General features: G+C 42.5%; 1 protein-coding gene across 1 annotated transcript; it reads right to left on the reverse strand.

Annotated features, from left to right (window-relative positions):
• Positions 1-4112: 4112 nt before the first annotated feature.
• Positions 4113-24924, reverse strand: TAF15 (TATA-box binding protein associated factor 15). Its single transcript, XM_084218864.1, has 16 exons — positions 24810-24924; positions 21268-21304; positions 20398-20446; positions 20123-20213; positions 19927-20044; positions 17068-17351; positions 15936-16050; positions 9498-9532; positions 8866-8898; positions 8227-8336; positions 7565-7694; positions 6219-6308; positions 5123-5207; positions 4953-5038; positions 4755-4857; positions 4113-4478 (listed from the first exon to the last, which is right to left on the reverse strand). The coding sequence occupies exons 1-16, from the start codon at positions 24817-24819 to the stop codon at positions 4439-4441; spliced, it is 1416 nt and encodes a 471-aa protein (XP_084074990.1). The 5' UTR covers positions 24820-24924; the 3' UTR covers positions 4113-4438.
• Positions 24925-26387: the final 1463 nt, after the last annotated feature.

Consider the following 26387-nt stretch of genomic DNA (forward strand, 5'->3'; position numbering starts at 1 on the left):
CAGGAACAGAAATATTATCTCATGGAAAGGTGAACAGACTTCCGGCTTTTACAGCGCTAGGTGAAAGATCAGAAATGGGGCAAAAAAAAAAAGTTTAAATCATTGTAATTTCTACCTCTAAACTGAAACCTGACAAGTCAAGCCTGTGGCAGAGAAGCAATGAAGTCTTTTAGTAAAATATTCACTAAGAGCCTGATAAATAGATCCCTACAAGGTCTGGTTGCCTAATCATCCCTGGTTCCTAGAGAAAATCCCTCCTCCCTTGAGTTTAACTCAAAAGATCTCAGTGCACTCACTGAGCTCAATTTCCAAACCCTTTCCCTAAAGACACCTCCCTGCTCAGAGATCCAGAGATTTAATTTAATACCATTTGAATAGTGACCTGTGAACATCACAGAGAACTAAATGCCATTACCAGAGGCGTGGGGTCTGCAGTGGGGGAGGCTGGTTTGTCCAGAGGGGCACACCAGGAGCAGCTGAGCACTGCAGAGAGAAGAGCTGGACACCAGTGGATCCCTGTCTGAGGTGAGATCCAAGAGCTCATAAACCAACATTATGAAACAGCTCTTGTGACGTGAGCTTCCTCAGAGCAGCTGAGTGTTTATCATCACAGATAAGCAAATAGCAACCCCATTACTCCTCTGTAGCAGCTCCCACCCAAGATGGATGTGATGCACAAGAACCTACCATCAAAAACCTCTAAAGCTCTGCACTGAGAACAGGTTCAAGCTGTTCCCTTTCATCCTCTCGAGAACAGCCATTCTTCAGATGTTTGCTGCTGTACAGCAGCAGGATGGCTCAGTGTGTGCTGTGCCAGGCAATGCCCAAAACCCTCATCCTGCTGCTGGAAAGTGGCCAGAGGCAGGACTTTGGATCCTGCCAGGTCAGACAGGCACAGTCATTGCTTTCCCTCCCAAACCCAGCCTGCAGGAGTCAAATTCTTTACCAAGGCATGAGCAGCTTAACGTTCCTTGGGCTGTCACAGGAGTGAAGCTTTTCTGCTCAGACACTGTTTTCTGGATACTTCATTTGTGCACAGTAAGTTCTCACAGGTCAAAGGACTTTCCTGTGCCCTTAAAATGTGTTAGAAAGTCTGTTTTGCCCAGTATCCTGTCTCAAACAGAGCCAAGAACAGACACTTACCACAAGGATGTTAGAGAGAAAATGCAAAGTCCGCACAGACTTCCCTTGGCTTTACCTTTTGTGTGTAGAGTTCCTGGAAGTCATGGAGGTCAAGAAGCTGCACCCTGCTGATGAGGCCTCCCATGAACACACCAATTTGCTGGAGCACTTTGAATCTCACTGCTAGTTGCTTGGCTAACAGCCAAAACCATGCATCTCTTTCCAGGATCAGGGTGCCACCCGAGTTCCAGCAAACATCATCACTTTGGTATGAAAAGTGGAGTTTAAAGCAATTTCGAGTGCATTCTGACAGCTGTATTTTATTACAACAGCTTTACAAGCAACAGCTACAGCAGCATTAGCAACATCATCTACTGGGACATCATCACAGGGGCTCTGTTACCCTGGAAATGGGAATTATCAGTTCTAGATTAGGCAAAGCAGCACTGGCTGGATCCTGGCCTCAAAGCCCTGGAGACTTGAGACTGGCTTCAGTCACTGCCCCCAAATATCTCTCTTTAGGACTGTGGTATTTGAGCAACTTAAATTTGCATTTCTTCTCAGGGTGAGGTGGGTTTGGCAGCAGAGGCCCAGCATGGAAACTATTTGTCTGCCTCTGAAAATGTTTAGCTATTATTTTATATAGGAGTGGCATTTCAGCTCTCTAAGGATCACGTGCCACTCCTGCATTGGCATCCCTCTTGATGCCGTTGTTGAGCTTGGCAAGTGTTAGACCTGTTTTTATAAATAAACCACCAGCATTCCACACAGGACTGATTTCCAAAATGACCCTTGCCACCAAGAAAATGTATTATTGGGAGATGGAGCACAAATAGATACAGAACAGAGCAGAGCTGCTCCCAGCTATGCTGAGAACAACCCAAACTGCTCCTTTCTGCTGAGATAGATTCTCCTGGTTTTCCACCTCCTGACAGGGCAGATCTACTGTCCTATCCCTCCTTAGTCTGGAATTTTAATACAGGAAGTCCTACCAAATCCTCACACAGCACTGGGAAGAACGATAATTAATTCAATCCTCAATTAAAGCTTGTCGTAGTAAACTTTAAGCAGCTGTGGAGAAACCCTGCAGGACCAAAGGACTTGGCAGAAGCAGTTGGAGGGCAATGACATAGTTAAACCATCAGCTGGATTTGTATTTTTCCCAGAACATCTTCCCAAGCCTCTCTGAGCTAATTTAACTCTCCCTGCACCAAAGGCAAGTAAAACAACCCATCAAGCCAGTACAATCTGTCCTGCTGATTTTCTGAAAGATCAAGCAGCTGCTGAAGGTGTCTTAAAACCATGCAAGAACTCAGGTGGTTTTGCCCCAGCGCAGAACAGAACATAAACAAGAAGCGCTTGGCAGCATTGCCAGGCTGGAAAAGCTGAGAAGGTGGTGACAGCTTTGTGGCTCACTGAAAGACTCATCTACTTGGTAATCCTGGGCAGTGACTGAAGAGGAAAGTGCTCTTAGCCTGGGGGAGAAAGCAGGGTTGGAAGCTGAGTTAGCATTAAAGGCAGCTACAACTGTTGCTCCCAATGCTGGAAGCAGCAGCTGTTTGAGCCACCGAGCCCTTCTCCAGGAGGGAAAACGCCAGAGCCCCACTAGGGAACTGCAGGGAGCATAGGGGTGATGCTGCACCAGCCCTGGGTTTTGCTCAGCTGAGCTCAGCTCAGCCATTCCCAGTTCTGTGCTCACCTCTGAGGGCTCCAGCTGTTTGTGCAGTGCAAGGTGTCAGCTCTGCTGGGGAACAAACCCCAGCAGGGATACTGAGGCTGCTCTCAGTGGCTGATTCCTGCTTTCCTTCTATCCCATCCAGCTGGCACCATTCCTGCATCTGCCAGCTGAACACTGGGCAAGAGCACCCTCTAGCCTCTTCCCTCCAAACAGTAACTCCAGCTTCAAACCATCAGCATCCAACTTTTCTAGGCCAGCAGAACAACAGATACTGAATTCATCAACTTTCTGAACCCTCACATGCCATACATTGGATTTTATACTGTCACTAGTACATATATACCTCAAATTCCACTGCTTTAAGAAGACAAGCTGTCCATAATCTGTGACAAATGGCTTTTGTAACACAGCAGATGCTTTCCAGGAGAAACCTGAAGAAGGCCCAGCAGTCACCACATTTACAACCCTGGGTAATGCTGGTTTGAACTTTGTTACCCTGACCATCAATGCACACCAAGCTGGGGAGTGGCTCATAAACCTTAACCAAAGCCATTTCTGCTCATTTCTCAGTAGATATGGCCCAGCTCTATGCCCAGCTGTAACCACAGCCCACAAGGACTTGTATTTATAGTGCTGCCCACTGGAATATTGGACAGCCAGAGGTTCTTTCCCTAAGGCCTGTGATGCAGAGGGAGCACTGCCATGACCTGACTGGGGCAGTGCCACCTTCTCAGACTGCTCACCTCTGCAGTGACCCACCTGAGCAGGAGGGGCAATTAACTTCCCTTCTTTCCTCTCCCTTGGCTGCAGAGCTCAATCCCAAATGCTCACAATGCACCTACTGAACCTCACCTGCATCTGACCTCCAGGATGAAGCAGCTGCACACAACAATTGCTTCCATCACCCACATTCCAAAAGCAGCAAGTAAAGCAGGATGTAACAAATCACTTTTTTTTTTAAGCCATCCCACCTTGGATTTTGAGCTGTTCTGCCCCCTGGCAGCAGCAGAACACACTCACACTGCTTCTGCCTGCTCCCCTCGTGTGCAGGGCAACCAAAGCAGGTCTGCAGGCACCACAGGAGGGAAAAAGCAAAGGAGCAGGGGATAAGTCTGCAAATCCAGGACAGGGGATATGGATAGCAAGGAGGCCGATCACTGACCTGCCTGCAGATTCTGTGAACACACAGAGCTGGGTCAGAGCTGCAGTGCCATTCCAAATAAGTGCCTATTTACTGCTTAAGCCATACCACAGGAACGTTGGGAACATGTAAGGAAATGCATGCAACTCAAGCAATGGTGAAAGAGTAGGATTTCACAAATAAAACAATCAGCATTTATTGTTGTATTACAAAACACTTCATATTTTGGCAATATTTTACAGTTTATCTTTTCCTTCTTAGGGCCTGTTGGAAAGGTATGGGGTGAGGGGGGGAAGAAAAGAGGAGAATGTGGAAATCAGGATTAAATTTCAATGTCTTGCTTAAAAAAAAATCCTCCCAAACCACCCCAGTCCCTCCCACCAAAATAAAAATCTAGTTTCACTCAATTCCACTATCGAAAGAGGCCATGGGTGAAGCTGCAGGCAATTTCACTATCAAACGCATCAAGAAGACAAACAAAACATTCACAGTGGTCTTCAGTATGGTCTGTTGCGTTGATCATTTCTGAAATCATTTCTGGAAAGGGAAAGAAAAGGTTCTAAACAAGTAACAAATGAAGCAAATAACAAACAGTCCCTCAGTCAAACATTTCTGACGTCCATGCGCTGCTCTGTGTTTACAGAGAGCCTCATCCAGAAACATTCACAAAACTCAACAGACTGAGTGGCTCCCTCTGGAAGCTCCTGTCTGTAGTGAATATTTTCATGACGGTTGTACTTGCACACACAAACAACACTTTTCCCACAGTCCCCATCAATCCCAGAGCCAAGCAAGAGCAAAGGCTGCTCTTACCTTCCTCCCATTTTGCCCCCATAGCCTCCTCCCCGGTCGCCGCCTCGGCCGCCGCGCCCTCGATAGCCCCGCTCTCCTCCGTAGCCACCTCTGCCACGGAAATCTGGGGAAAAACATGGAAATACATCAGCTCCTTCAGAAAGATGCAGGTGATGTGAACACTTGATATGTTTAAGAGGTGTAGGTGGTTTTGCACACCTCCTGATGGACGTGAATCTTCTGGTCTGGGCTCCCCACACTGGTTGCAGGAATTCCTGCGAGCGAAGTTCATGTTGCCACAGGACCTGGAACAGACAAGGATTCCCCAGACTGAGCTGTGAAGGTGAAGCACATATGAAATATCCCATCCCAATTAAAATGACACTTACGGGTTAGGACAAACCCAATCACCATTTTTGGGTTCCCCACTTCTACCCTGGAAGCCCCCACCTCTTCCATAGCCACCTCGTGAACCTGCAGACAAAATTATAATCAGAATAAAGTTCTATGAACTGCACATGACAAACCGGTATCAAAGACTGTCACTGCCTTCAGACCCTCAGTGACAGACAGACTTTTCAAGTAGAAGGAGTGTTTAATGCAAATATATTCCCACTATTTATTATAAATTCTTTTTCAGCAGTAAAGGGAAACCTGATCTGCTTGAATTGCCACTGGGTAAATACAAACCCGCTACATGCATTAATCAAATTTCTGAAAGATTTAACAAGGTATAAGATCAGTCACTTATGGCCAGACTCTGGCACAGAACAAAAATTTAACAATAAAAGAAATCTGGATTAATCCCAGGATGCCTCTGACACAGGCAGAGGGACAACATTCTTGCTTTCTGCATCACAAAATTAAAAACTTTTATACCAAGTGAAGTTGCTGAAGAATCCTTTTTAGAACTGCCTGATTTCAGAACTAGAATTTGTTAACAGTCACTGCCCAAAGCATGATTCCTGGAAAATGGTAATGAATACCCAGTAGATTACTGACAAAACTGTGCATGCAGAGAATCAGGGAGATTGATACAGCCTTGATTAAAGGAAGCAGAAATCTAACTGCTGCTCCAAATCAGCAGCAGCTGAATTATGTACCCTGCTTTATCCCAGCTGGAAAGAGAGAATCTCAGAGCTTTGCTGCAACAAGCAAATACTCACTGGGAATTCCCCCATATATGTGGGGATGGTACAGCTCAACATCCCTGTTACACTTTCTCTTTAAAAGCAAAGCAGACAAGGTCTGGAGACTTTCCAGCTCTAAAGGAAAGCATAAATTCTGTGCTGTGCAGAAGAGATTACAGATTTCAGTTTACTTAACTGGGTTCAATCCTTATTACTCCCTTTCCTGGCAGAATCCCAAAGGCTCATATATTTGATGAATCACTGCTTCAAAGTCAACTTCTCTTTAATAAATCAATCATAGTGAAAAAGCATTTAACTGTGCAAAAACCAAGGACTCTACAGACTTTAGTCCCACCTCGACGCCCGCCACCTCCACCTCCTCTCATGAATTCAGGTCTTCTGGTTGCAAAAGAAACTTTGATAACATTGCCATTGAATTCTTTTCCTGTGGGAGGAGAGAAAGGATCAGTACAGCTCCCAACAACACAGCAGCAAACCCAACAGAGCAGAAGTGCTTTGCACACCCAGACTGAACACAAAACTCTTGAGACACAGGGAAGCTGCAGTAAATCTCTTGGTTTTGAAAGCACTGGTCCAAAGGTGAGATGGAAACCCTGATCTACTTGCTAAACTCCCCACAAACACAGGTATTTTAGTTTAAATGATATCTGTAAGTTGCAACCTAAAGACAAAAGAATGTCTAGAAGATTTTTGGCCATGCTCATGGGGAAGTAGTTTGGATGTTTGAACTGTCTGTAATTCCACCAAGGCAACAAGGCTTTCGTACCATTCAATAGCCAGCCCAAAACTCAACTCCCAAGTGTATTTAAATAAAGTTCATGATTTTCAGTGACTGGATTCTTCATAGATCCAATGTTTATCGCAGACAAACAGCACTGCACATGTGCCTAATAGTCTATTTGCCTTACCCTCTTAAACAAAAGTCAATTTGCATTTTATTAGCAAATACAAACATCAGACAAGCATGCCATACCAATTTTTTAAAGCAGTATCATTTCCCACCAGATGCAGAGCATGAATTTTTGTTTCTACCCAGTACCACTACAATTCTGTGAACACACAAGGTGACAGGTGAAGGTACTTTTCCCTCACCCCCTTGAGTTTATTACTACAAGAGTGTCACTGTACTACCTGCAGTCCAAGGAGTTTACATCAATATATTTCTGGGATAAATCCATAATTTTAAAACCTTGTTTTTCACTGTGTATATACAGAGCGCTCAACACAAGATTGTCAGAACCATTCCCAAACTCTAAGAATGCTCCAACAACACTAAAAATATCAATGCAACCCTGTAGGGAATCCCTCCAGCTGCTAACACAGATTACAGCTCTGTTGGTCTAAACAAGAAGTGACACAAACACCACCTCTCGTTCCTTGGGCATGGGTGACTGAGGTACAGCAGCAAACCCTCATTCACGGCACATTTTTGGTCTAAATCACTGTGCTGTTTAATGAAATGAGACAAATCCAAGACACACAAGAAACCATGAAATATAGCTCTTCATTTAAGGAAAAAAAACTATAACCATAACTAAAAACCCCAAAACCAAAATCAGAACCCCCAACCCAAAAGCTACATAAATAGTAGCATTGGGCCTCCAAAAAGATAATTGATTTGCTTTTTCCACTGCCTGTTAGATTCAAAAATGGCCAAAGGAACAGGTAACTCTCACCCACCATCAAACCAGTCGATTGCTGCTTTAGCAGAAGGAGGGTCATCAAAAGATACTGTGGCTTCTCCCTTTGGCTTGCCAGTATCCTTGTCTGTGTACAGATTTATCATGGGTTTGCCAGTCTTTTTGTTGGTCTGAAAAGAAAGGTTATACACTTGGCATAGCAGAAACACTGGTGAAATCAGCTCAGAGCATAAATTGTAACACTAAGTATCTTTAGTGAGAATATTCTCCTAGAGCTGGCCTGCAGAAACAGGGATTTGACTGAAGGATACTGACTGGATGTTCTCCATGAAGTATGATGGGCCCAGTTTTAACAAAAAAATTAGGTCAAGTGCACAACACCCTAATTTAGAATTGCAGAACCAGAAGCAGCAGCCACAGAACAGAGGCACACATGCTGCAGTAGGAGGGTGGCACAATGGATAGAGTGTCAGGGCTATAAAGACTAAAGAAGAGAAACAATGCAATCTAAATGTCACTAGGAGAAAGGTGCTAGTGCTGCCAGCTTACAAATGAGCTGTCAGCTGGGAACCCAGATAAAATATTATCTACAACTGCTGGGGAGTCAGAGAGAACTCTGCCTTGAATGATACCAGTACATTTCCAGTACACCAGTTCCACCATTTCCCTTCCTTCTGACCCATGATTTCTCATTTCACATACCTTTATGATACCAATCTGTTTGAAATAGTCTGCCACTTGATCTGTTGAAACATCCTCTCCAAGTCCTTGCACAAAGATGGTGTTGTTATCAGAGTTGTCAGACTCTGAATCTGTGGAAAATTAAGCTGCATTTACCATGTGTTTTTGTGGGAGCAACTGCAGCAATACTTTGAGCTCAGCTCTGTGCTGGCCAGTAGCAGACCCTTAAATCCCAGAGACATTTTGTGTGAAATAAAAGAGGAGCAGGGAGCTCAATTTTGAGGTTAACACCATCAGCTGAGTACACTGGACAGCTGACCTGCCTTACACCCAACATTGATGCAGCTGGGCATCCCAACCCACCAGAGCAGTGTGTGTTTTAAATAACCCAAGCTTAGCAGAAGTGTGATGACAGTGAAAGCAGCTGCTTGGCTCAAGCACATTCAGAATTCAACAGGAAATTCTTACTTGCTGCATTAACATCCAAAAATTCACATGCACTTTAATTAAATCTATTTCTTTCAAGGAAGGCATGCTTCAGCTAGGTTTCTCTTGAGCCATGGGAATTGCAGCCACATCCATCTTTCTAGACAAACATTTTAAAAGCAGTGACCTAAGAGCTACAATCCACTCCCTCCCACTCACTGCCTGTTTCCTTACCAGCATCTGATCTCGGTCCATAATCCCTTTGACCTATGATACGGGTTTGACGAAAATAAAAAAAAAAAAAAAAGAAAGAAAGAAAAAAAGACTATTTTTAGCACAACACATTCAAGTGACTTTTTTAGCAACAAGAAAATATACAAAGAATGTATGCAATGCATCTAAGATCTAAGACATTCACCAGAGATTTAGAGAATATTTAGATTTAAACGTTCAACAGAAGGCGTCTGTAGGACGTTAACGTGTTCTTTAACTTGCAGCATGTGGCACTTGCCACACTGATGCTGTGCTGGTGTTTGCTTGCAAATGCTGGTTGTCACATCACCAAGCAGTTTCCCACTTTTTTTTTTTCTACCTCTAGTACCTTTCTAAGAAGCATTTGTAACAAAAATTAAAAAAAAGAAAAGAAAAAAAAAATCCAGTGAACGTCACTCTCTCCACAAATTCTCTCATGCAATTTGACAAAGCAGAAATCCAGTTTATTGCTACAAGTTTGGCTATTAAAACTCGTGAACACACCAGCCTCACCAAAACTCTATAATGCTTCTACTAGATAGTAACAAGATATTGGTGGCTTTTAGATTTATAAAGAATTTCCACTGAAACATTTTTGGATACTCGGCACTTACCACCGTAATTTTTGAAGCCACCACGGTCACCACCACTGCAGAGGAAAAATTGAAGAAATGATTTCTTCCTTAAGTCTCTACGTGCTGAGCCCAAGGCTCAATCTACAGTTAACTGATGACAAGTTGAGAATTACTGTCTGGCAGCTAAAGCACCATGTCTATGTTCTCCTCACTACCCATTCATGTTCAGAGATTAAATTACAAAAAAAAAAATCTCTCAGGGTGCTCCACTGGAGAAGAGAAGCCCTAAGGAGTATTTTAAACTAACCCATACACATGTGGTTGGTTCAATACTTTCTCCCATCCCATCAGCCAAAATAACAGCTATTCAAAACTGGGGTTTAAAACAAAAATGGTATTTTCATGAAGATTAATGTGGGCTTTAATTGTAGATGTAATTGCTACATTGGAATAATTAGTACTTTAGTGCTTTCCTAGAAGTCAAAAGAGCTAAAATTAATCTCTATTGTTATGCATTCATAATAGAGGGGATAAATTAGCAGAATGAGCCATTCTCTGAGCAAGGGTCTGTGAGGACCTACTGTACTACAGCACTTGGCATTACAGAGAAGGTGTGTGTGTATGTGAGCTTCAAAAGCAGAGGCCGTGAAGTTTTATTTCATTCATTCTGAAACCTGTGGCACAAAATGTAGACCAAGTTAAGAGAATACACACATCAATTTTCAAAGGTAAGAAGGGGATTTAAAACAGGTTGTTATGCCTCCAATTATGTGCATGAAAATAAACCCTCACTCTTTTTTCACTGGATAGGTTTGTACTGGAAGGATTTTTCACAGCAGCATTTTTAATTGCATCCATGTTTATGAACACAAGATAATCAATACTCAGAGCTGTCAGAAAAAAAATACTGAGTTTTTTAGAAAGTCAGTAACCAAATGTCAGAAGGACTCTCTCATATTACCACGTACAAGTGCCTGCTTCTCCTCCTTGTCCTGAGGCACAGCTGCCACCTCAACATCAGGCAGAATCACCTAATCCCAAGAGCTTTCTCACCATGATAAAGGCAGTGTGAGCTCAAAGCCTGCTGCAGAGAAATATCTCCAGCCTCTGGAGCTATTATTGTGCCTCTTCACCAAAGGACTTAGTCACCAAAAATCAGTGCAGGTGTTAATTCCATCTGTCTGCTCACACATCAGCCCAAACAGGGCACACAAGCACCCACCAAAAGGCAATGGAGTCAAATTAGGGAGTTATTTCTCTGGCACTCTGTCCATCTGTTACAGCAAATGGAAAATCATAAATGGAAGCTGTGGATACTTAACATTTATGAGAGAAAATCTACCCAAAGTGAGGACCAAATAAAGTTTCAACAGGTTATTATCAAACTTGCATTAAGAGACACTCTTTGGAGAGTGACTGACATCTGGACAGTATGGCACAACAGACTATCACTTTTACTGGGACTTTTCTTAAAATAAATTTTTGCTGCAGATTTTATTGCTGTTTCACAGAAGAAATCTGAATGCTAAATTGCAGTGTCATTTATTCATTAATTCACTCTGCTCATTGAAGATTTTGCATGCAGCATCAGTGCTGGTCTTTACTCAAGGTTGTCTGTTTTCAAGGACTGATGATTAAAAACACAATGGTGATGATAAAATTTACTGTAAATACCTTTCTGCCACCTCCATTTCACTTCAGCTAAAAAAAAAACTTCATTATGACATAACAATTTTTAGTAAGATGCCTGTTTTTCAGGGATTTTAACTCAGAAACAACAACAGTGAATAATATCAATCACCTAAATGTTATGAAAATTTTCCAAGCCCAGATTATGGTCCCAGCTCATCAGGACAGGAATATCCAGAACAAATATTTTTTCTGATGTGGAAGTGTATGGCAGTCAGAAAACCCAACAATCTAAAAACTTACACAAAGTAAGTTTGTGTCAACACATGCAGGATTTTGCTGGAGGGTTTTGTAGGATGCTGGGGTGAAAATGTGTGCACCACAATCCTGAAAAGCAGGAGCTGAATATACGAAATGTAAAGGAAGTCACAGTCCAATGCCTTAATTCTGTGATACAGCAGTTCTGCACTCTGCACTAATGAGTGCAATCACTAATTTTAATTAGATTTTTAATTAATGTCTACAGAAATACATTTTTGCCCAAGTATGCCAGCATGTTGTCTTCTGCTTAGTCACACATGACCAACCCAACAAAAATCTGGAACAATCTACTGATAGACACCTTTGGCAGTGGATTGATGCTCTCCTACATTTTTATGTGGCATTTGATATGTGATTTATGAAGCTGCATTTGTTACCTTCCTGCAATTGCTGGGCAAAATTAGCCAAGACTCTGTGGGATCAGGCAGATACCCTGCAGCAAGTCAAACACAGAAACTGCAAGCAGCTGATGCCACAGTCTCAGATCTGCCACTCATTGAGACCCAAAATCCAACCTTAGCAACTGAATTTGCTCCCACATTACTGGCATAAAACATATGGAAAATACAACTGCAGTATTTCACAGCCCACTGCTTGACCAGGCCTGCACACAGACCTCAGAGATGGGTGACCAGATGGATTTTGGAGTCTTAATATCCTGTGTTAGAAACATGAACAGGCAGTCAAAATTCAGCAGTGCCACCAACTAAGATAATAAATAAGAGGCTGAACTGCAGGCAGCCAGAACATGACAAGGCACCACTTGCTGTGTGAACTTGCTGCCTCAAGTCCTCAGTTGTTAATTTCTCCCATATTCAATCACAGATTTATCATCTCCTACTAGACTGTAACTGGACTTCATCTGGATATTGCTTAATCCAGCTGGGAACATCTCTTTAAATTGAAGTACAGGTGATACAGGGAGCTCAACATGCAAGAAATGCAGTTTTATAAATATCAGATGCTGGCAGAAGCAGCACTAAGAATTCAGGGACCAAATTCAGCCTGCAACGTGTATCTGTCTTACCAAGTGTGTCCCTAACACCTAAGAGTGTATTTTACAAACAAGAAAGGAATATTTAGTGCACCAACAGTCACTGACAGATGGGGTTTTTTCCCTTGCTTATATTTATTGCCTCTGTTCACATTTTTCCAAAGTCTCCATAAGGCTAAGCTCAAGCATATCTGTTACAAGTCAAAATATCAATTCTGAACACAAACCACACTTGTAAAACTCATCTGCACTGTGCTGCAGTTTCTTTATATCACACTAATTCCCACTCCTAATAGCTGATAAATTAAGCTGCATAGGTAGCTTGTGTTTATAGTAGATCACCATCAATCTCCACAAGAGAGAAAGAATAATCTCTGCTGAGCAAAGTCAGGATTTCTATGACAAATCCTAACACAATGGCAAATCCTTTCTGAACTGCATCTCTGTGGTTCTCCCAGCACAGGCTGTGTGAGCAGAGCCAAAAGCAAAGCTCCTCTCACCTGCTTTGTTTGCTCCTGTGTTTCCCACTTACAGCCTCAACCAAAACAATTCAGTCCCCCAGCCATGGTAACCATTAATTCCTTGTGTTTCAGATGAGGACTCTAAAAATTGAGTGAATTTCTTAAAGTAAAACTCTGCATTCTCAAGACTTGCTTTTCCTGCTTTCTAACCAAAAGATGAAACTCTTTTAACTATGAAGAAAAGAGAAATATTTTACTTCTTAGCCAGAATAAAAATCAGGGAAATCATCAATTTTTCAAGCTTCAATACAATAGGGTGGGGAAATTCTACTAAAATCCCAAAAGATGTAATTCAAGACCATTAAAAAAATCTCAAGGATAATTCTGAAACCCTAAGTTATTAAAACTAAAATGTGAACTTCTGACACATGACAAAAACCACCATGTGTTCTTCACTGGACTAATATCAGCTAAAAAATGTGAACAGGAATCTCTCCCAAGATATTTTCTTCTCAGTGCTGGGTGACTTTATACAGGCACTAAAGAAAAATGAGTGCTGAAAGCATTCAGTCCAGGATATGTCCAAGTCCTTCTGGTTGCCAGAATAAAACTACACCTCTAAAGCTCTCCCTGTGTCTAGATGTCAGTCAAGGAAGAATTATTACTAGCTAGGAACAAGAGATCCATTCATTGTGGTCTCACATTTGATATTGATTAGTTTGTAAAGGCAAGGGGGAATTTTTACACGTTATTTTCTAAGCACTGTAAATGTCAAAGCCTGTTATTATTCCAACCCCTGCTCAAGGCCAGGTTGGAGGGAGCTCTGAGCACCCTGGGATAGTGGAAGGTGTCCCTGCCCATGGCAGAAGGTGGGAAAAGTTGATTTTTGAGGTCCCTTCCAACCCAAAACCATTCTGTGATCTGGAATTCTGTGATTACAGCATCATTAAAGTATCTGTGCAGACAAGATTTTTAAATTATCTCCTGATGGCTATGGAATTTTCATGGTTTAGCATTAAAAGGGGATCAGAGCAACTGAAAATGGTGGCTACTGAAGGTCAACCTGATATTCCTACATGTATTTTCCCCAAGAAATAAACATATAAGTACGAGAAACCCAAGAATATAACCCCCCCCAAAAAACCTCTACCCTTAAACCCCACATTTTCACAGGACTAAACATGATTTCTTACCTTATTACAAGTTATTTTCCCCTTCATTATAGAGTTTGTTATTTAATTTAACCTTTTAGACTTCTCTAATAAGCATGTCTGGTAAAATACATATGTCAGAAGGAGAATCCTCTGTCACAATTATGCAAAAAGACTGAATAAAGATATATGACACCGTGGATCCAGAAAATGTCCACAAAAAATACCATTAAAGCTAACATCACTTAACAGAAGCAGACAGAATTCCTAAAAAATGCCTTCCCACTTCCCTGAATTTTCCTCCACTTCTTCATTCACTTCCCCTCTTCCCCTTCTTTTGGCTTTCCAGTTCAGTCAAGTTCCATGATCTACATGGATGCGTGAGCAAAAGTTTCCTCACATTTTGGAAAAATATGACAAGAGGCTTTATTTTCACAGGCATTGATACATTTGACTTTATCTTGCAAAGACCCAAGTTTGTTTCAAAGTGACAAACTCTATCAGCAATGTGTTTTTTGAAGCTCACATTCATTGCTATTATTGGAAAGGGCTAAGCTATGACATTTTTAAAGAAGTTTTTATCACAGGAATATGGAAAGTCCTCATGCACAAAGAAAATCTAATTAAAAAAAAAAGGTTCAGTTTTAACTGAAAATTAACTTAGAAATTATTTTGCTTGTTATTTTTGTTTTATGTGTGATGCTCTACATGACAAAATTATTTTTATATATTTATGCTTATTTATAGTATAAAAATTTGTGTTTATTATAAAAATATTACAGAAAAATATGCATTATGTTTATATTATATAAAACTCCAGCAAACATAAAATAACATTAATATGATTTTCTAATTGTGCTACCACACCTAATTAGAAGAGGTAAGATCTCCTACATCATTATAAACAATCCACTAAGTAGAGTTTAGGAGCATCTCAGAAGCAGACAGATTTTAAATATGATTTTAAAATAAGTACTTTTAAAAGTAACCAAGTAGTGGATTATTTAATTTAAATCAGATCAGTTCCAAGAGAAAACACTGTATAATTATAGAATTTTTCATCTGGAGTTTAGGAATAACCCAGAGCTGTGCAGCCTTTTGAAGGGTATGTGGTGCTGACAAGCAACACCTCAAAGCTCTCTGGAAGCTTCAACATTCTTGCCCTGCATCAGTGAGCCCTGTGCACCTCCAACCTCTCAGAGGGACACAAAGGGGAGCCAGTTGTGTGAGTTATTAATAAATAATATGTCATATGTTTAATTCAGTAGGCTTTAAAGCCAAGATCCCAATTGCAGACCTCGGCATGAGATCATCTGCAAGCACAGAATTAAATATGTGCATAAATTTTCTTGACAGCGCAGGGCCTAAGGCAATGGGGAAAGGAGTGACAGCATTGTTAGTATTTCAGATCTACCCAAAATAAACGTGTTCAGACTGATAAATAAATCAATAATAAAAGATGTGTATCTTAATAGAAGTTTAAACTGAAAAAAAAAATCAAAGACCAAATAATGTTACTACTAAATTATTCAAGGCCAAAGTACTTCCCTGGTAAAATGTGAGCTACCTTAGGTATCAATTTCATAAATTTTTCTCAATCACTGGCTGTTGGTTTTCTCATCACTGAAAACAAGTGATTGGCTGGGGCAGTTTTTGTATTGCAACTCACCAAATAAAATGCAGCTGTGTGTCAAAACAATCAAATGCCTGGTCTCAATTTATGTGTATCTAAAAGCTGTCCCCCTAGGCAAAACCCATTTCTGTGCAATGCAGAAAGGTTTAATTTTAGAAACCTTCCAGTTTTGGAAATCTAAACCTGAACCACCTTAAGAACAGACATATAATAACCAAAAATGAAAAACCAGCTAAATAATAGGAAACAAGGGTAAGGAGCTGCAGGCACTGGAATGAGATCACTTACCTATATCCAGACATATGACCTCTTCCATCCATGTCATATCCCCCTCTACCTCCTCCCTGTGACCCGCCATATCCTCTATTATCTTCTCCATACCTGCTCTTTTCACGGCGATCATCTGGGAGGAGTCAAACCAAACACGAGTCAATTGTAGTGCAAACTGCAGCACAGAGAAAATTCACACCCTGGAATTCCCACCTCCTCTTCATTAACTCTGCCATTTACATCTGAAATGTATCAATTCCTAAATCTCTCTGACATTCTCTGTGCCAAAAAGGATAAAAAAAAAAAACAAACAAACAAACCAAACTTTGCTCCATTATCTCCAGGGTCACTGGCTATAACAGAATGTAAAAACCACTCTGTAATTACACTCCTCTTTCCAAACATTAAACACATACTGTCTAAAATACACTTTCCATTTGACTTCCATACAGTCCTCCTAGTTTGCAAAAGACATCACTGAAGACAGAACAAGGATAAATAGAGTGGGTTGTGCTGCTGGTGTGAAGTTAATGCAAAAAAAGGCTTCATCTTAAACCTCTCCTTCTATCTCACAATTCACCTACACAGCATAAAGCTGGAATGTGAAGTGCAGAAGCTCTTCATGACTGATCAAGACATGTCACCCTCGTGCAGGAAAAGGGTTCAAAATAGCTTGGGAAAAAAAAATCCATCTAGAATTTGCAGAACTCAGGGACAGATTCTCTGCAATGCTGTTCTAACATACCTAAATGCAACCATTTTGGGACCCCAAGAGATTAAAATCTCCCATCTCAAAACAATGTTTTGAAAGTCTTAACAAATAAGCTTCCCTTCTGAGACTGGTAGGATTGCTGGGAGTGCCCATATGAGCTCTGGTGCTGGTTATAGCCTGACTTTTGGTCATAAGAGCTCTGGTGGCCATAGCCCAACTGCTGGTCATAGGAGCAGCAACTACTTTGGGGCCCCAAGAGATTTTAATCTCCCTACAACGTTTTGAAAGTCCTAACAAATAAAACATTCCCCAAGAACATCACCATGGAAGAGAATTTAAATATCCATCAAATCAAACTGCTTGCAGAAGGAAATCCAACCATTTCACAGAGCTGCTCAATTTTATTAGCCAATACTGAATTCAAGCTGTCAATTTTACCTTGGCTGTTGTGGCTATAGCTTCCCTTCTGAGACTGGTAGGATTGCTGGGAATGCCCATACGAGCTTTGGTGCTGGTTATAGCCTGACTTTTGGTCATAAGAGCTCTGGTGGCCATAGCCCGACTGCTGGTCATAGGAGCCCTGGTGGCCATAGCCCGACTGCTGGTCATAGGAGCTTGACTGCTGGTCATAAGAGTCTTGGTTTTGTCCATAGCTTGACTGCTGGTCATAAGAGCTTTGGTGCTGACCATAGTTTGACTTTTGTTCATAAGAGCCTCTTCCACTTAAAACAAACAGAATTTGAATTAATAGCTAAATGTTCAGAGAATAGAGAGCAAAATAACAGCTGAAAATTCAGGACATTGCTAAATTTCCTAATTGCAGTTAACTCATTATATAAATTAGGAACATCACTCCTCTCACATGTCCCAGTCCAACATCTGCTTTCCTCCCTCTCCTCAGGACCATCAGTGGCTGATGGAGAGCCTGTGACCTGCTGAACACCAAATCCTTCCCTCTGGACCTGCAGGGCAGAGCCTCAGTGCTCATGTTGGATAGTGCAGCTGAGACTTGCTGCCTAAAAAAATCCCAACATTTTGCTTTCACTGAATTGCAACCTCTCTTTTTCTGGGCCTTCTACAATTTATCAAGAATTTTTCTAACTGTCTGGTGGCCTGTAACATACCTGAGGTTCTTCTCATTTCAGTGCCATCTGCACTTATCCCAGCAACCCTCATCAGAAACACTGGCCAATATCACATCCAGGACACTGCAACACAATGCAGCTCTACATTCCAAGAGGGAGTCATAAATCTTCTCTAAGATTAAGATTAACAACTTTAGAGCAGCCACAAGGGAATCTCACCTACACCATTTGCCTACATGACACTACTTCAGTAGAAACTAAAGTATTTTGAAAATCTAGATATATGAGACAATAGTTCTCTTAGCCTTTCATGGCAAGGCATAATATAGATTTATGAGAAATAAATTGCATCCAGGGAACACTGGCTGTTACTCATTCCTTTGTTTCCCCTCAGGTACTTAGTTGTGCCTTAGCTGTCTCATTTTTTCAGTAACTGAAAACAATCTCTGACCTCTACCACCTTTTCTTCCCTTCTCCCTCCCTGCTTCCACCCTTTTTTGAAGGATGAGGCACTAGATCTGCCACTCTCCAGCCTTTGGCAATCTTACTTGCTAGAGAAAGTATCTCAGAAAAAGGGAAAAAAAACCACGGGAGCCTCCAGAAGTTTCCAGCAGCTTTTCAAAGCACTTTCAGATGTGGTGCATTGGGTCTAACCAATCCCAAAATATCCCATCTGCGTAAATACCATTTAATCTGCTCTCTCCCACTTCTACCCTAGATCTCAGCTTTAACCTTGGTAATCCCAGTGGTAAACAGCTTGTGAAGATTTTTGTTATTATCTTCACTTCAAAAAAGTCATCTCTGCTTTAGCCTTGACACCTTTACCACCACAGGAAGCACTGCTGAAAGCATCCACTATTGGCTGTCTTCCCTTCCCTAGGATGTGACAGCTACAGTTTTGTGGCACCCTCTTCAAAGCTGCTACCATTTAATTTCTCAGTTTCTCCTTATCTGTTACAACCCTACATGGAGGAGCTTCCCTTCAAAGCCTTTTCTCCATTTTCTAGATCACAAACAACTTCTTGGAGAACCTACATGCTGTATTTTTATTCTACTGGACATCTACAGAGTTAAAAACGACATTATTACCTCTCTACAGCTCTAATAAATACTCAAAAAACAAAGCAAAACAAAACATAACTGTGTACCTGCCTTTGTTGTGAAAGTAAAAATGACATCTGTGTGAAAGCACCTATTGCTGGCAGATTAAGACATTTTTAAAAATATTAAAATGTTTTATAATAAGAACTATAAAACTGGAAACCAAGTAGAGGTTTGCTCAAGACCAGATTGTTTTATCACCTTGCAAAAAATACAAAACCATTTGGACCTTGGACATAAGAATGAGGTTTAGTACTCCACAGAGTATTTCAAAGAGGTCACATGATCCTCAGTAAAGCTCTAACACAAGCAGTGACCTGGGGAGGAGGCACAAAGCCTCTAAAGCACACATTTAATGCAATCTAGCATTAAATGGCCTTTTTAGTCATTCTGGGAAGTTAGGCTGTATTTTCCAACATACTTTCAAAGCTGTATCATTAATCCTCCTGAAACTGAATCCAATACAACATCACAAGTAAAATACATTTGCAATAGCACTGAGTGCAGCATGCAAGGGCACATTTAATTTCCTGATGAGCATATAAACCCACCATGTTCTGAGAACTCTACTTAGTTGGAAAACCAAAATATATTTCTTGCATGACATTTCTGAATCCCTTCTCTTTCAAGAAAAGGCATTCTGAGCCAGATAAGCAGTCTGCAATCTGAGAGCAGCTAGGAGTTCCATGGCTAAGAGCTTATTTGAAGTTAATAAAAGAGCACTGTAAGTTTATACAAAAGAATGTGATTGGAGAGGGATTTGATAGGTCTTTCTCCTAATCAAAACACTCTGCCAAGTCCATTCTTCATTGTAGCCACAATGCAAAGACTTTCTGAAATGCATGTCCCCATACAGCTTGACTTCAAAACAACTACACCCATCCTTCTTACATAAAGAAATAATTCTTCCTGTACCTCTTTTCAGACATTAAACATGTTTTAAGGATGTGGACCTTCAAATATTTGTCTTTTTCTCAGCAATGTTAGTAAGAAATATGTTATAGCTATAGTTATGAATGTGTCAAAACAATCAAATGCCTGGTCTCAATCTATGTGATTTGTGACTACTAAACAATACTTTAATAGATACTGATAAACTCTGCCTCCTTACCCTCTGGATGACCCTTTCTGCTGCCCCTGACTGCCATAGGACTGCTGGTTGTAGGAGCTCTGATTCTGATTTTCATAATTGGATTCATCATCATATCCCTGGGAATCTTGTCCATAACCTGGAAACGGAGGAAGAAAATTTTTAGTCAATATTCACCTTTTAAATCCTGCCAATGAATGTAACAAGCTAGCCAAACCTGATTGATTTTGTCCATAGTTCCCATGATAGCTTCCATAGTTCTGTCCATAGGAGGAATTGTCTCCACTCTGCCCATAACCAGAATATCCCTGTAATTTCAAGAATGTATTCAAATAAGTGTAACTTCCACAGCAGTAAATTACAGTTTTCCTTGGCTAGACACAACTGCAAACATCAAGCACAGCTGAGACTGGAATTCTTCCTGGCCCAGGAACAATTTTTTTCACTCAAGGAACATCTGCTTTGAAAGCCACAATGTTTTTTTCAACATACCTGTCCTTGTCCATAATTCTGACTGCTCTGATTGCCATAGGATGAGTAGCTGGAAGAGAAAAATGCATTTAGGAAATGTTTAGAGTGCCCTCCACACATGTTGGAAAGTAAAGGTATTTTTGGCATCTCTGAGTTTCTCTTCATTCCAAAATAGGTATTTAATCCAAGTACTGCAGTTCCAGGCATATCAAAACTGCATCAATGAATTAATGGTTGACTGTCAGAAGCCAGAAGAGTTCATTTTAATTTCTGCTGTGTTTTAAATATAAATTTTAAGTACATGAAAGCTGGGTTTGCTGTAATTTTATATTATACTTATTCATTATTCTGCCACTTTAAGCCTTCATGAACTGACAGAAGAAGCACGTGCTGAGATACAAACCCAAACTGAGGCAGTGCTACAAGCACAAAGCCTGATGATCTTCATTAGCACAGGCAGCATTAGCCATGATTTTTATACTTCCATAAAAACACTTGTCTCACTGATTAAAACATGCCCTGCAGCCTTGGGCCATATAACAAATATCATAACCTTTGGCTAAAATCTCAGTGAACAGCTTAAGGCAATCACACGAAAACTATTTCTCTATATTCATGTCATTTCAAAAGTTCTTACTATTACAAGATGTCATTCCAATTTACACCCATTTACATCACATGACTATTGTCTTCTTTTCATGAATGTAGACTGATTTCTCTTTGTTTTATAAGACATCTTGGGAAAGTGCAAGGTGCAAGCTTTCTGCATCCTTAATTCCAAAAACCTATCAATACTCCATTCTGAACAATGAGTGAGCATGCTGGGAATACTAAATGGTCTTTTGGTCTGCAGATGTAATTGCTAACAGCAAAACAAAAATCCTCACATACCTCTGCTGGCCCCCAGACTGACTGTAACTTCCAGAATCTAGAAAAAGAAATAAGTCATATTGAGAATTTCCAATGAACATTTTAGTCTCTACTTACTAGAGGAGAAAATGTGGGGAGAGGGAGAAAGGTTCAAGTACCCTGGATATTACAACTACTATCCCTGCAGAATGAAGCTTCCTCTTCATCAACAAAAGTGAAAATATGAAGACTGGAATGACAGCAGCACAGGGTGTGGGGGACAAAACACACTTGGAAATGTCCCTTTTGAAGGATCTGAATTCTGTTTTCAAGGAGTCTTTTCTAATACCCAGAACAGTAGAACCCCTCTAATGGCTATAGAGTACAGTGCCATCATCAATGAGCAGAATGCAGCAGCTTAATTAATCAAGCAAAGCTAAGTAGGTCAGTGCAGCTGAACCCCTTTTTGGGATGCTCTAAGAAAGCTTTGCCGAGCTAAAGGGCACAAACACAGGCAGAATGGGAGATGGAAACCAGGGATGGAGGAGCCACCACACTTCCCTTTGCTCCTGCTGCAAGAGGAAAAACCCAGCTGAGAGCTGAGCAGCACGTGACAGATGCAGCACACAGAACACACACACACACTGAGGCTCCATCAGCCTCACATCCATCCCCAGCCCAGCTCTGCAGAGGTTCCTCACTCTGCCCTGTGCCCTTCCAGCCTCTGCACTGCTCAGGCTCCATCCATCTCCCTTCCTAGGCAGGAGGAAATCTGCTTGAAATTCCCACCTTCTCGTCAAAACCCAAACATTCTGGATAAGCACTGCAATTTTTCTCTTCCAACCACTTCAAGAATTTATAGAAATAAATGTGCCATGGTGTAATAAAATCTATCAGGAGCTTCTCAACCCCAGTTTCACCCTTCCCCCCACATTCTCTCTCCAGCCTCTATCCCCAGAAGTGCCTAAAACGCTGACACTGAGAATGAATTACAAGGCAGGGTAAATGTCATAAATGACTGTGACCATTTTCCAATCAAAACACTCATCAGATTGCTGAATCTGCTCATTATAGCTCCCTCAGCAGGTCATAAATCCAATCCTGCCAGTGGTTACAGACACTTAACCAGAGCTTTGATGAGGGCATCACCTGAGGTGATGGATGTGAGATGGGGGGGGAAATCTCCCCAGATATTCACACAAAACAGCAACACAAAGTATCCAATTTCATATTCTGTAACAGAAACATTTACAAACCCTAACATGAGATGAAAGGAGGTTAAATTTCACACATCCTATAAAGCAGTTTCACTTAGATGCAAATTTCTCCTCCTTTTGCACTGCTACATAAATATTTCATTGTTTTTTTGTATTGAAAGGCAATTAAAAACCCAATGTAGAAGTGCAATTCATGTTTGTTTTTAAGGGGTAAGGTACAATTTTTACAGTTTCCATTTAAATGATCACAAAGATTACTATTAAATAGGTAACCACATTGTGAAACATGGTTGTGGTTTAACTCTAACATTTCTATGCCATTAATACTGCTAATTAAAGAATATTAATAGCAGTATCAGAAAATTCTTGAGTAAGGATGTAATTAGATATAAATTTAAGAACTGCATTTCATCTCCTTAACAAACTTCCACCAAACCACAACATTTTGGAAAAAAAATTGAAAGCAACCAGATAAAGAGCCTGTAAAATTGAACACACACAAGCAGAGGAATTTCCTTTATTTATACAATTTTCTACATCCTCTGCTTGACTCTTACAGACTTCTGATCAATTTATTTTTGTGGCCTCAATGGGGACAAGAGTCTGTAAGGATTTTTGGAAATAACAGTTTATTCTGGAAATTCCTACACTGACTTTTTTTTTTTAATGTTTAAAAAGTTCATGGAAGGATTTCCTGTTGATGAAGTGGGATGTAGCAGCCTAATCACCTTGCACTACTCAGGGGGTTTATTCCTCTCAAGATAGAACAATCTCCTGTGTACATTTGAAAACTGAGATTTTTCTTATTAAGTAATTAATATAAAAAAGCAATAGTGCCTTTCAGTATCCTCCAAAGAAAAAGAACCTCATGTTTGAACATCACTAAAAACAGAGGAGACACTCAGGTGCTTGACTGGTCACTAGCTGACAGATGGGGGGAAAGTAGATGTAATTTACTGCCAAGCTTTACTCATTTAGTAGAAAAATTCGTGATTTGGACACATTTGCTTTTTCATGTTCAACGGCTCCCTGAATGAAAGGATTCCTGAAGCAGCCCTTGCTTTGTTTGTATTGTCTATCACTCACACCCGCCGCACGAAACAACGCCAAAATGGCTCGACCATAACAAAACATGGCTCACTCCACAAAGCACAGGCAGCCTTGGAATTCCTCCTCCCACTTCGGGATACACCAGTACCCACACCTAGCCAAGGCTGCACGGCCGGGGGAGCAGCCATCCCCACCTCAAAGGGGATGAAGGAACAGCACATTGTGCTCGGAGAGGCCCCAGGGGAAGCTGGGCTGTGTCAGGTCAGCCGGGAGAGCAGATCCTGCTTCCCTGCTCGGCTAAAGCCCCGCTGGAAAACAATCCCAGGGCGTTGTTAAGCCCACAGCAGGGGTGTGAAGCCCCCCCAGTTCACGCTGTGTGGAGAGCACAGAGCGCACAGCAGAGGCAGCTCATACCGGGACACAAAGGTGCTCCCCTGCCGGGGGTGGGGAGGGCATTTCCCTTGTAAAGAGGGGCAAAACCCAAGGGAGGGAGTGCCTGCATTCCATGGGGGGTGCACACAAAGGATGTCATGGAGAGGGGCATGACCCAAAGGTGATCCCCATCTCACACCGGGATGGGGTGTGGGGGGGAACCACAACCCAAACTTGGGGTCCACACAGGAAAAGGGCTGTGACCCAGAAGGGGAAGCTTCCAGCTCACAGCAGGGGGAAGGGTACACGACCCAAAAGTGGGGGAGCCTACAGTGGGGGGGCATGAACCAAAACAGGGCCCACATCCCACACATGGGGGAGATACACGACCCAAGGTGGGAGGGCCTATACTGGGAAGTACGAACCAAAATGGGGTCCACACTCACACTGGGAAGGCTGTGGCCTAAAGGGGGGGCTCACACATGCGCTGGGGGGCCTAGACCCCAAAAGAAAGGGTGCACCCCACGCATCATCCGAGCACAAGACCCCAAAGGGACCCTGTCCCCAGGGTCCCCCCAGTGCCACACGGGTGGGGGGCGCGCCCGCCAGGCCACGGCCCCGCGCCTAAAGGGGCGTGACCCGAGCGGCTCGCGCAGCGGGGCTCCCCGGGGAGGGGGCGTGGCCTCGGCCGAGGGGGGCGTGCCCACGGGGGCCACCGGCGGGGGCGTGGCTCCCCTCCCCCTCACCGAGCGCAGGGGTGAGGGGTGGGGGGGGGCGTGAGGGAAAAAGCGGGCGCGTCCCCCGCAACATGGCCGCGGCCTTTCCCACATGCGCCACATGGCGCTCGCTCCGCCCGCCCTCCCGCGCCCCACCGCGCCCGCGGCTCGGCGGCGGGAAGCGGAGCCGCCGCTGCCCGCTGAGCCCGGCGGGGCTGGCGGCACCTACCCGAAGCCATGGCGGCGGCGCTGAGGGGCGGAAGGAGCGGAAGGAGCGCAGGGACCGACCCGCCCGCCGCGCCGGCCGCGCGCACACTGAGGCACCCGCAGCTCGCGCGGACTGCGGGGCCGGGCGGCCAATCAGCGCGCGCGGCGCCTACCACTCGCTGGGGAAGCGGGGGGGAAGGGGAGGTGAGCTGGGCAGTCCCAAGGTACAGCGGGCGGGGGGGATTGTGCCGAGGGGAGAGGGTGCGAGGCTGTGCGGGCGCAGCGTCAAAGGATTAAATTAATTAAATTAATTAAATTAATTAAATTAATGAACGCGCAGAGCACGGTCAAGGTGCGCAGAGGGAAATGGGGGGTTTGCACGCCCGGCTATCCGCAGCAGCAGCCCCCCTATTTCCCTCAGTACCCCACTTGTGCATCACCGTTTGTAGCAGATGCTAAATGGGGTTGGAGAAAACATGCAAAATCTGGGTCCTAAAGGAAAAGTAACAAAGGATCGCCAGCGTTTCTGAGTGTCCTAAAAAGCCAAATATCAACTTGGAGAATGGTTTTCCAAAGAAAGGGACGGGTCACGATATTGGGAGCCACTTCTGAGAAACGTGAGGGTTCGCTTCAGAGAGGAAGAGTGATGAAATGAGAAGGCGGCAAAAGCGACGTTGATTATTTAATCTGATTATTTTTAGAAGTTGTATTTCTTGTTTCACATCAAACTACCTTCTCGTGAGATTTGTAAGTTAACAGTTGCACCTTTCTGCCAAGGGACAGTCTGCACATGCAGACCTAGAACAGTGAGGTTTTACCTTGTTTTGTTTTTTTTTTTTTTAATTTTGAAGGCAGTGAGGAGCTTTCTCTAATTTCAGCTGAATGCTTTGAGCAGATTTACAGAGAAGTTGGGCTGTTTCTTTCCCCCCTGGGCGTAGCAGCAGGAGGCAAATCCCACTGCCACAGCCAAAAATAAGTTTGGGCAAAACAAGCAGTGACTGGAATGATTAATTAAAGAAAAAAAAAAAAAAAAAAGAAAAAAGGAAAAAAAAAAAAAGGGGGATTGAGCTCCTTGCCTGCCTTTTGGTTTCTCCTTGAGAAACTTCATTTCCTCCAGCCATGATGTTTTCCACTGCTCCCTTCTGTGCCCACCTGGGAGCTCACAAAGGGATTAGGGCAGAACCCAAACCCCTGGCCAGGGGATGTGGGGGGCGTAGAGCCTCTGGGTGTTTGTGCATTCCTCAGGGGCTGAAGGCTTCTCATACGTGGAAATTGAATTAATTCAGAGAGAGTTTCAGGCTTTTTGCCTGCTTGCTAATAGATCTGTGCCATGGTCCCGACCAAAAACTTTGAAGCTGACACATGGAAAAAACATCAGCCCTTCGACCCTCTGCTCTTTTCCTTTGGCTGGAAATGATCCCAGCTGCTTCAAATCCTGCTCCACACTGCAAAATCAGAGGTGCTGTGGGAAGGTGGGTTTCTTCTGATCCTTCTTTAAGGTTCCTTCCTACACACCATAGTTTCTATTTTAACCTTATTTTATAACCTAAAACTATATTTAACACACTACTTAAGAAAATTAATACAGCATAACTTTCTA

The sequence above is a fragment of the Fringilla coelebs genome, assembly GCF_963513975.1.
Source record: "Fringilla coelebs genome assembly, chromosome: 20".
NCBI classification, from domain to species: Eukaryota; Metazoa; Chordata; class Aves; order Passeriformes; family Fringillidae; genus Fringilla; species Fringilla coelebs.

Excerpts from the sequence above, each read along its gene's own strand:
- TAF15 (XM_084218864.1), bottom strand. Across the intron at positions 16,051-17,067 it reads CTATAGCCACAACAGCCAAG|ATGATCGCCGTGAAAAGAGC; the intron begins GTAAAATTGACA and ends GACTCCTCCCAG. Across the intron at positions 6,309-7,564 it reads AGCAATCGACTGGTTTGATG|GAAAAGAATTCAATGGCAAT; the intron begins GTGGGTGAGAGT and ends CTCCTCCCACAG.